At 37.5% G+C, this 11,151-nt stretch overlaps 2 protein-coding genes across 2 annotated transcripts; both read right to left on the minus strand.

Moving 5' to 3' along the window:
- Nucleotides 1–1,567: 1,567 nt before the first annotated feature.
- LOC113279453 (protein FAR1-RELATED SEQUENCE 9-like) lies at nt 1,568–3,184 on the minus strand. The gene is made up of 4 exons (XM_026528148.1): nt 2,113–3,184; nt 1,932–2,002; nt 1,696–1,758; nt 1,568–1,609 (listed from the first exon to the last, which is right to left on the minus strand). Exons 1-4 carry the CDS (start codon nt 3,182–3,184, stop codon nt 1,568–1,570), a joined length of 1,248 nt encoding a protein of 415 aa, XP_026383933.1.
- A 3,535-nt stretch (nt 3,185–6,719) lies between these two features.
- On the minus strand, nt 6,720–10,277 carry LOC113282424 (protein STABILIZED1-like). The gene has a single exon (XM_026531417.1). The coding sequence runs from the start codon at nt 10,159–10,161 to the stop codon at nt 7,072–7,074; it is 3,090 nt and encodes a 1,029-aa protein (XP_026387202.1). The 5' UTR covers nt 10,162–10,277; the 3' UTR covers nt 6,720–7,071.
- Nucleotides 10,278–11,151: the final 874 nt, after the last annotated feature.

The following is an 11,151-nucleotide window of genomic DNA, read 5'->3' on the forward strand; positions in this document are numbered from 1 at the left end:
ATAAGGTAAGCAAGGATTCTCCTTCGAGTGTGGAAAACACCGTACATGAAGCCTCCACGATTCTGAATAAATTTCCACAAGTAAAAGTCAAGTATATAAGTAGAAAGCATAACTTAGTTGCGGACTACATAGCTAACGAAGCTCGAATAAAGAAACTCCAACACATGTCAGCCCAACTACAACAAAAAGTTTGAAATTCAAGTGTTATCTCCAACGTTTTCGAAAAAATGAACTTGTAAACTTAGTGTACTATGTTTTCTAGTTAATAAAATGGGGTATTTCCTTCCCTCTAAAGATCGCTAATTTGCAACCTCCCCTAAAAACAATTAATTACCGATACCTCGTCATTAGTTTTCTATCCAATTTTAGTTAGATGATTCAATAATGGTGCACGTCTGGCAAATATAAAGATACTTTGGTGATTCCCAAGCTATATACTCTCACCTTCTTCGTTAGTAATTTCAATATATATAAGCATAAGGGTATTTTAGGTAGTTCATTAAAAATATTTTTGTCCTTGCAAGCATACACTGATTTACTGCAGTATAGAAAAATAGATTTACGGGATCCGAATCCAGATTCGGAAAATACATCCACGTGGACTCAAAGATTAAATACCAAAGCTTGTGATTTTGTGCTCAATACATCATCAAACTTAGCCCCTAATTTTTTTTTATGCAAAAAAACTACTTCATTTAAGCCATAATTTTACAGAACTTCTAGCTAACTTTCCTTTCATCCCTTAACATATTTTAAAATTCTTCAAGAATGTTACACCAAAATTCAAAGGAGGAATTGTTGGAAATATTTAAAAATTTTGATCACGCACTTGCGCAAGAAAAAATGAGTGATCACCTCTTCCACCGTTGGATGATTAAGATGTGATGTCATCTAATCATAGACTTAACTATAGGTATCTTTTCCAATCTAACAGTATCTTCCGTAATTTTCTTGATATTCAGTTGTTGTTTTTTTTTGTTCACCGACCTATCCGTTTCACTCCTTATTCTAGGAGCCAAAATATGTCTATCAAATGGTGACTTTTAGACTTTTCTTATAGATTAGAACTCCATACAACATCATGGCGGGTCCATATTTTCATTGTTTGTTAGGATGCAGATGAAACAGATGAAAATGAAGTAAAATGGTTTTTGTTTTGGTTGGTCATTAATTTCCATTGGAATGGACATAACTTACTAGCAAATTGGAATCAAATAAACAACATCATCTAAGAAATCACGTAGAACTACCATTTTTAAACAATCAAAAAGTTGAACAACCGTAAGTAGTTTAGTCGATCAAATTGTTTAAAGCTTATCTGACATGAGGAAAAGAAATTAACAATGAAGAAAAATAAAAAGGAACACAATCTACTAATAGTTGTTTTTTCCAACATTTCAATGAAGAAACCAAAATAAGCCGATCAAAGCTGACACTGATCACCTGCAATGAGGAAGATTTTGTTAATTAGTTCCATAGAGTACTCTAAAGTTCGAGCCTTGAACTTTAGGAGACTAGTGTACTAACCAGGTAAAGTGCTAACAAAAATTTGGATTTCGCTAGTAAATTATCCTGGATAACTTTGTTGCGACAGAAGTGCCAAAAAGCTCTGGAAAACACATACGTTATAGGCAATCAACGACAAGAGGATAAAGCATATATAGAAACCAGGTAAACTACTAGATTATGTCTTACCTCATTAGATTCCGCACTTCCGACGACACGAGGTGTTGTTTCACCTTCCACCATATCTAGTTCCTAATTAAATGGACATATCATTTACTTATCATACATAATAATCTAGTTTATTTAGGAGAAATGAGCGAGGAATTACAACCCTCATTGTCAAATTGTGGACAATAATAAGATGTCGAGGGCATGGATGCATGTGTTGGGGTTACTTTTTTGTTGGAGGGAAGTATCTATAGTACTACATCAGTACCAAATGGAGCTATTTCTTCTACATCAGAACCAAAAGGAGATACTTCTATACCATCTTCCTCTACATATCACATAAACTTTTTAGTTTTTATATGAAAAAGATAATCATATATACAGAAAAAACTACACGAAAATACTAGTCATGATATATAACAACGATAAAGACATTACCTACCTGAAATTGTAGGTTCAGTTTGTACAATTTCTTCGCTTTAACGTACTTGTCCGTTGGTTTGACTTGGGGTCGTTTCCGCTTCTTTGCTCTTTGTTTCTCCCCCGATGGCTCTTTCTGTGATTGCCTCTTCCTTTTTACTGTTGTTGGTTTAGTTTTGGTTGTTCTTGTCACTGCTTTTTTTGTTGTTGCAGATTTGGATTTATTTTTCTCATACGCCATCTTGATTCGGCCAGCCTTCTTCTTACTAGATTTTTTTCTTCGAGGAGGGTCTCGTACGGTTATGTTAACACCAAGCGGAATTTGCAGACTTCCTTCACCCTTGTCTTTATCATTCGCATCAACAACATTTTCTTTCTTTTCGGTATGATCATGTTGATTAGATTGCAAATATTTATCCAGCTCTTCCATGGCTCCAGTAAGCAACTTTTTTGTGTATGAACCAGAAGTTCCCGTGCTTGTACCCTTCGTGGCTAAAGATAAATCCATATGGTCCAACTCACTGTATTGTTGGGTAGATGAAGTATTAATACCTTGAATTAGCCTCCCAGGCTCTTCCATACCAATGTCGGCTTTTGCATCTACTGTCCAACGACTCAAATAGTATTTTGACGGTTCAAGCAATTGATTCAAGTGAAATATCTTCAATGAGTGAGCACAAAAGACTCCCATAAACTGAAATTGCTTGCAACTACACTCAATAAAATTGTCTGAAGAATTATAGGTAACAGTACGAGCTAAAGAACAATAAAATGATGTTACCTTGTACGTGAGTACTGGTCCATCCTGACCAGCAACTTCTGAAATCAAATCCAAAGTATGAAGAATTTCTTTCTGGAAGTGGGAAAACATATATGGTGTATAACGTTCAGCTGCTCGAATTTTTATTGGCCACTCAGTACGCAATTTTTCTTTTTTTTGCCTGCTTCTGAAATCTTCATAATTTTCTGTCTCCCGAAGAGTAGTAAGAACTTCGTCATATTGAATCACAAAGCTTTTGAACGATAAGGTTCTCTTTAAGTATTTTTTGAAGAAGTTATTCATGCTCTCAGAAGGCCGAGTAGTTGTCATACCAGCACAAAAGTGGGAACGACCATTTATTCAGTGCCCACATCTCTTTTTTTTTTGTATAATTTTTGCAACCATTTATTCCCAGTCAGGTTATACTTCAACAGTAACAAATTCCACATAGCTACTTCATTTATTCCCAGAAAGGTTATATTTCAGCTAGCTATGAAGCATCTTTCTCGTGTATATTCAAGTTTTGAAAAATTTTCTCAAGATTTTAAGAGATGCATATATGAGAATGAGACTGAGGAAGATTTTGAATCTATCTGGAATTTGTTACTGTTGAAGTATAACCTGACTGAGAATAAATGGTTGCAAAAATTATACAAAAAGAAAGAGATGTGGGCACAGGTTTATGGTCGTTCCCACTTTTGTGCTGGTATGACAACTACTCAGCGTTCTGAGAGCATGAATAACTTCTTCAAAAAATACTTAAAGTGAACCTTATCGTTCAAAAGCTTTGTGATTCAATATGACGAAGTTCTTACTACTCTTCGGGAGACAGAAAATTATGAAGATTTCAGAAGCAGGCAAAAAAAAAACCAAAATTGCGTACTGAGTGGCGAATACAAATTCGAGCAGCAGAAAGTTATACACCATATATGTTTTCCCACTTCCAGAAAGAAATTCTTCATACTTTGGATTTGATTTCAGAAGTTGCTGGTCAGGATGGACCAGTACTCACGTACAAGGTAACATCATTTTATTGTTATTTAGCTCGTACTGTTACCTATAATTCTTCAGACAATTTTATTGAGTGTAGTTGCAAGCAATTTCAGTTTATGGGAGTCTTTTGTGCTCACTCATTGAAGATATTTCACTTGAATCAATTGCTTGAACCGTCACAATACTATTTGAGTCGTTGGACAGTAGATGCAAAAGCCGACATTGGTATGGAAGAGCCTGGGAGGCTAATTCAAGGTAGTAATACTTCATCTACCCAGCAATACAGTGAGTTGGACCATATGGATTTATCTTTAGCCACGAAGGGTACAAGCACGGGAACTTCTGGTTCATACACAAAAAAGTTGCTTACTGGAGCCATGGAAGAGCTGGATAAATATTTGCAATCTAATCAACATGATCAGACCGAAAAGAAAGAAAATGTTGTTGATGCGAATGATAAAGACAAGGGTGAAGGAAGTCTGCAAATTCCGCTTGGTGTTAACATAACCGTACGAGACCCTCCTCGAAGAAGAAAATCTAGTAAGAAGAAGGCTGGCCGAATCAAGATGGCGTATGAGAAAAATAAATCCAAATCTGCAACAACAAAAAAAGCAGTGACAAGAACAACCAAAACTAAACCAACAACAGTAAAAAGGAAGAGGCAATCACAGAAAGAGCCAGCGGGGGAGAAACAAAGAGCAAAGAAGCGGAAACGACCCCAAGTCAAACCAACGGATAAGTAGGTTAAAGCGAAGAAAATTGTACAAACTGAACCTACAATTTCAGGTAGGTAATGTCTTTATCGTTGTTATATATAATGACTAGTATTTTCGTGTAGTTTGTTCTGTATATATGCTTATCTTTTTCATATAAAAACTAAAGAGTTTATGTGGTATGTAGAGGAAGATGGTGTAGAAGTATCTCCTTTTGGTTCTGATGTAGAAGAAATAACTCCATTCGGTACTGATGTCGTACTAGAGATACTTCCCTCCAACAAAAAAGTAACCCCAACACATGCATCCATGCCCTCGACATCTTATTATTGTCCACAATTTGATAATGAGGTTTGTAATTCCTCGCTCATTTCTCCTAAATAAACAAGATTATTATGTATGATACAGTAAATGATATGTCCGTTTAATTAGGAACTAGCTATGGTGGAAGGTGAAACAACACGTCGTGTCGTCCGAAGTGCGGAATCTAACGAGGTAAGACATAATCTAGTAGTTTACCCTGTTTCTATATATGTTTTATCCTCTTGCCATTGATTGCCTATAACGTATGTATTTTCCATAACTTTTTGGCACTTCTGTCGCAACAAAGTTATCCAGGCTAATTTACTAGCGAAATCCAAATTTGTGTTAGCACTTTACCTGGTTAGTACACTAGTCTGTTAAAGTTCAAGGTTCGAACTTTAGAGTACTCTATGGAACTAATTAACAAAATCTTCCTCATTGCAGGTGATCAGTGTCAGCTTTGATCGGCTTATTTTGGTTTCGTCATTGAAATGTTGGAAAAAACAACTATCAGTAGATTGTGTTCCTTTTTATTTTTCTTCATTGTTAATTTCTTTTCCTCGTGTCAGAGAAGCTTTAAACAATTTGATCGACTAAACTACTTACGGTTGTTCAACTTTTTGATTGTTTAAAAATGGTAGTTCTACGTGATTTCTTAGATGATGTTGTTTATTTGATTCCAATTTGTTAGTAAGTTATGTCCATTCCAATGGAAATTAATGACGAACCAAAACAAAAACCATTTTACTTCATTTTCATCTGTTTCATCATCACCCTAACAAACAATGAAGATATAGACCCGCCATGATGCTGTATGGAGTTTTATTCTTTAAGAAAAGTCTAACGTCACCATTTGATAGACATATTTTGGCTCCTAGAATAAGGAGTGAAACGGTGAAAAAAAAAACTGAATATCAAGAAAATTGCCGAAGATATGGTTAGATTGGAAAAGATAACTATAGTTAAGTCTATGATTAGATGACATCACATCTTAATCATCCAATGATGGAAGAGGTGCTCGCTCATTTTTGCTTATGCAAGTGGGCGATCAAATTTTTTTCCGGAATTGTTAGCTCTAGCTTTGGTAGCTATTACATAAGACTATTTTATTGGATGTTCTTTTTACATGACTGACAACAAAAAATGGGCTGTTTTATTAGCTATTCTTTTTACATGACCGACAACAAAAGACGAAAGGGAAATACCTAAATGCCTTATTTCATCCACATATCCTTGATTCATCCAATTAACCACAGGATTGGCATGTTTGATAGAGCTAGAGACATTCTGACAGTCTGATTCATAGATAATTTTTGTAACTTCTAAATTTTGTTTTGCATCTAAACAGCCTCAACCTCAACATTAATATACAAATACTCAGCACGGAAGAATGGATTTCCATGGGCTCAGAAGCCAAATTCGGAAAATACTTCCATATGTATAGTGCAGACTGCAGTCACATATAGTCTCGCATGTTTGGAGATCATTATACCAGATCTCGCATGTTTGAAGATCATTATACCACGTTATTTGGTGCCCAATATGTCAAAACTGGCCCCCTAATTAATCTTCTAAGTTTTGTTTTGCATTTACACACTAAACCCCAACTGTCATCGTACGAATTTGTACAAGCGGATGGTGCCCTGAAGTTCAGAAACAAGATAGAGGGCAACCAAACAGCTATCGCGAAGATAACACCTTGGCTACCAGGACAACAGAGTTTAGATATTTAAGTAAGAAACGACTCAAAAGGAAACCTACTGATTAACATTTATTAAGTTTCAACTCAGAAAGCAAACTTCAATTTGCTACCACATCATTTCACACTGATAAAATTTATACTGTTTATACTGAACAACAAGGAAACCTACTGATTAACATTTATTAAGTTTCAACTCAGTCATAAATTTCAGAACATTAAGAACAAAGAATCCAACGGATCAACACTTTTTATGTTTCAACTCGATCATAAATTTTAGAACATTACTGAATTAAAAAAATCCTAATATTAATGCCTGGTAACTTGTTTGGTTAACGACTCAAAAGGAACTGCTACAATAGCACACCAGTTCGACAATCAACAAAAATATGTGAGAAGCGAAATAGTAACAGAAGCATAGAATATCTTTCTTCTGACTAGACTAACAAGCACAAATTTATAGAAGCATAAAAGATAAGCTTTCAAAGGACATGAACTTACAATCAATTCTAGTTTTTGCCACTCTCAGAAGCATTCTCATCTTTTCCAAGAATAACGACTGCTTTCTTTAGAATGGCTTCTACAGGAAGGTGGGAATTCTCTACGGCTTTAGATATTGCCTGCCATCTCTCGCCATGCTTTGGCTCTGCAGCGACGCATCTTTTCAAGACATCCCTCTGGGTCTCCTCAGTTCCATGCTGGAGTTCAAACTTGTAACACATTGCCCAGAAGTCACCAATATCTGGGGCAAGAGTAACCGCTCTGTTTAACCAGTTTCTAGCTTTGTCGACCTTCCTGTCATGCCAAAACATTTTAGCCACCACTGCAATGACATGGGGATCATTATTGCATCGTTTCAGAGCATCTGCACTTTTAGTTTTTCGCTGGGGACGCGGGACCATCTCAATTGATGTTGCCCATAGTATCCCACTTGCTGGGCACTCCTGCAATGCCTTGGCTATTAGAATCTCAGATTCCTTTTTGTTGCCATTTCGTGATTCAGCTCTAACAGCAGCAAGCCAAAGTTCAGGGCTTTTTGGATTTCTCTTCCTGCCCATTGTGAGAACTGCTCGAGCTTTGCTCAGCCCGTTCATCTTCTCCTCCAAACTAGCAAGTGAGAGCCAAAGAGGGATGCAGCTTGGGCAATGTTTAATTCCAGTCTCATAAGCCTCTTTAGCTTGTTCCAAGTGACCAAGTCTGTCGTCCAATTGCCCCAGCATCAACCACAATTTAAAAAATGATGGGAAGAGTTTTAGGCCTTCCTCAAGTAATTTTCTCTCCTCGGAAGCATTTCCTAATTCTCTCTCAACAATGGCTGATTTCATCCAAACTCTCTCTGTACCTCCTCTTTCTCTTGCTTTAGCAAGCAGCATTCTTGCTCTTTCCGGTTCGTGATTCTCAAATTCTAACTTGAATGCAGCAAGCCAAATCTCTTCCGAGTTAGGTATCGCAGCATAAGCCTCTTGAAGAATTGCTCTAGCAGCAGGAACGTCTCCTGCAAGCCACTTTTCTTTGGCACCCATAAGCCATAAAACCTCAGCTTGAGGCCTATAGGTTACAGCTTTACGTAGAAGAGAATCTAGTGATTCCCTAGTTCCATGGCTCTTCTCTAGTTGAGCTGCCTTAAGCCAAATACTCTTCTTAATCAGAAACACTGTAAGGGCGTGCGCATAAATAGCTCTAGCAGTTTCAATTGAACCTCTCTTCTTGCATTCCTCTGCATCCGCAACCCAAGTCCTTTTCCGATCTTCTTCTTCAACCCCAACCCCAATAGTGTTCCGAATAATAGCCTGGCAAGTAAGAACAGACCCTGCTCGTTCCGCCGCCTCAGCTTCCTTCATCCAAACTTCTCTATCAATATCCAATCCTTCTTTTTGTAAAGAGCGAATTCCCCTCTCTATGATCTTCCCAACCATACCAGTATTCCCATTTGCTTCTTCAAGTTTCGCAGCAGTGATCCAAATAGCCGGTTCCTTGGTCAGTTTCTCCCTTGCCTTGTTTAAAACTTTCTTTGCGTTATCATACGTCTCCAGCCTCGCAAGAGCAAGCCAAAGTTCAATATGCAATGGACAACATTCAACAGCTCTCTGAAGATATAACCTTGCATCTTCTTCATTAGATAATTCCACCACTGCTTTCCAAAGCCTAACAGAATCTGGGATGTGTTCAAGTCCTTTCCTCAGTACCTTACATTTATTTCCGACATCTTGCTCTAGTTTTGCAGCTAACATCCACAACTTTACAGAATTCGGAATCGTCTTAACACCCCTAGCAATTACACCTTTAGCTTCATCTGGATTTGAGAGCCTACACGCTTCTAACCAAACATCTTCACTCTTAGGACACTCTTCACAACCTTTCTGTATCAATTGCCTAGCAGCTTGTATTTTCCCTGCAACTTCTTCGAGTCTCGCCGCAGCAATCCACCCTGGTGGGTGTTTTGGATTTGTTTGTATAACAGATTTAAGCAACAACCTAGCCTTCTTTATATCAGAAATCTCAGCATCACTAGTAATTTTCATGCTCTTTAAATCAGTCAAATAACCTTTTGGATCAACAACAGTTAACCCAGATACAGAATCAGACAATCTGTCTAATTTCAGTGACAAAACGGTACCTCGGCCTTCACCAACCGCAGTTAAATCCGTTACAGGTGTCTGCGCCCATGGAGTCTCCGTCCCACCAGCTGCCCTACTCTTCGGATCCAACGCCGTAACATTTTGTTGCTCCTGTCTAGCTTTCTCTAACAATGTATCAGGAACAGGTACAAAAGATTCAAACCTCTTTTTCTTATTCCTCCCAGAAGAATAATCTCCAATCTCAGGTATATTATCCCATTCTTGAGCCGACACCGTATGCAATTTCCTCTTCAAATTAGCAAATTGTTCTGTAATTTTAGGATTCGAAGCTCTATATTTCTCAATCTCTTCTTTCAATCTAGCTTCTCTCCTATCTTTCCTTCTTGAATCCATTCTCTCATCAATAGCTTCCCATACTGCATCCGCTTCTTTATCATCTTCATCGTATTCACCAGTCGCAAACAACCCAACATCGTTCCCTTCAAACTCATCAAATTGTTGATTCTCATCATAACCCTTTTCCTCAGCTTCATCATCTTCTGCTCCTCCTTCATCTTCCCCACCTTTCCCTCTTCCACGACCAACACCGCCTTGAGGTGGAGCACCAATAGCACCCCCACTAGTACTACCTGGAAGATCTGGTGCAGTTCTAGCTGGACCGATATCAGACCTAGTTGTAAACCCAGTAGCACCACGACCTAAACCTGCTACATAGTTAGGTGGTGGTTTTGAACTCAGAAATTCGAGTCGCAGTTTTGGTGCAACTGGTGCTTGCATTCCTCCTAATACTTGTATTTCGAGTGAAAGATGTGAGTTTGATTGAATCCCTAAATTGATTAGGGTTTTTTCGGAGTTTTGAGTTCCAATTAATCTACGACCAGATAAGAAGATACGTTGGAGATTTATTGGAGTGCCTGATTTTTGTTCGATTGTGAGTTGTAGGGTTTCCAAAGATGTGGAATTTGGATTCAGGTTTAGGGCTAGGGTTTTGTTTTCTAAGGTTCTCAGGAAGATCGTCATGATTTCTTCTTTGTTTTTTTGCTCACAGGGTAAAAACTGAGAATAAGAGGAAAAAAAAACGCACGATCAGATGGGGAAGAACCGGAACCGACTTTATGCTGAAGAAAATCATCCACCTCTTCCGTTGAAAGTTGAAACATGTCTCGTGCTGTATAACCGGAACCGACTTTATGCCCCGTATCTGGGTTGTACAGACGTGTAGAAACGGACACGACACGACGCGGACACTACAAAAGTCTCAAAAAACTAGGACGTGGACACGTATACACATATTTTATTTATATATTATTTATATATACAATCATGTATTTGTACAATAAAGTTAAGTGTTTCGTTCCTAAAAATTAGAAAATGATGCTATATGTGAATAAATTTCAAAAGAAAAGAAGAGATCGTTTGTTTATACACACAAACACATGCCACAATCAAAATGCAGTCTTATAACAACACACGTCTAACTAAGGGTATACGTGATGTCATTTCCAATTACAAAACCTTAATAAAGACCTAAATAATTGATCTAAATGTTCGCCTTTCTTCATTTAGTTAATAATAGTAAAAATAATGGAAGAAGTTTAAATGAAAATGAAAAAAAAATGCTTCAAGCTCAAATCATCAGTGCGTCCAAACCGGACGCGCGCAGGACGCTAGGGCTGTTCATGGTCGGTTTTGGTTCGGTTTCTAGCCAAACCAAAACCGAAACCAATACTATCGGTTTCTTAAAATATGAACCAAACCAATCCATTAACCATTGGTTCGGTTTCTTAATGGTTCTAGCCGGTTTCGGTTTATTCCAGCGGATATCGGTTAACCGGCTGCTATGTCAGTTTCAGGAAACTGACAGTTCAAATCCAATAAAAAAAAACATAGTTCAAAGATTTTCAAACCCACCTACAGGCTACAAAGTACAGACATTCACATTCCAATATTCCATACACAATCCAAATTCATAACATTCTTAAACACAATTCAAAAGATAAAGATTAGTAG

The sequence above is a fragment of the Papaver somniferum genome, chromosome 5 (genome assembly GCF_003573695.1).
Source record: "Papaver somniferum cultivar HN1 chromosome 5, ASM357369v1, whole genome shotgun sequence".
NCBI lineage: Eukaryota > Viridiplantae > Streptophyta > Magnoliopsida > Ranunculales > Papaveraceae > Papaver > Papaver somniferum.

Excerpts from the sequence above, each read along its gene's own strand:
- LOC113282424 (XM_026531417.1), bottom strand. The coding sequence starts at position 10,161 with ATGACGATCTTCCTGAGAACCTTAGAAAACAAAACCCTAGCCCTAAAC.
- LOC113279453 (XM_026528148.1), bottom strand. The coding sequence starts at position 3,184 with ATGACAACTACTCGGCCTTCTGAGAGCATGAATAACTTCTTCAAAAAA. Across the intron at positions 2,003-2,112 it reads GAACCTACAATTTCAGGTAG|AGGAAGATGGTATAGAAGTA; the intron begins GTAATGTCTTTA and ends TGTGATATGTAG. Across the intron at positions 1,610-1,695 it reads GAAGTGCGGAATCTAATGAG|AGCTTTTTGGCACTTCTGTC; the intron begins GTAAGACATAAT and ends TGTGTTTTCCAG.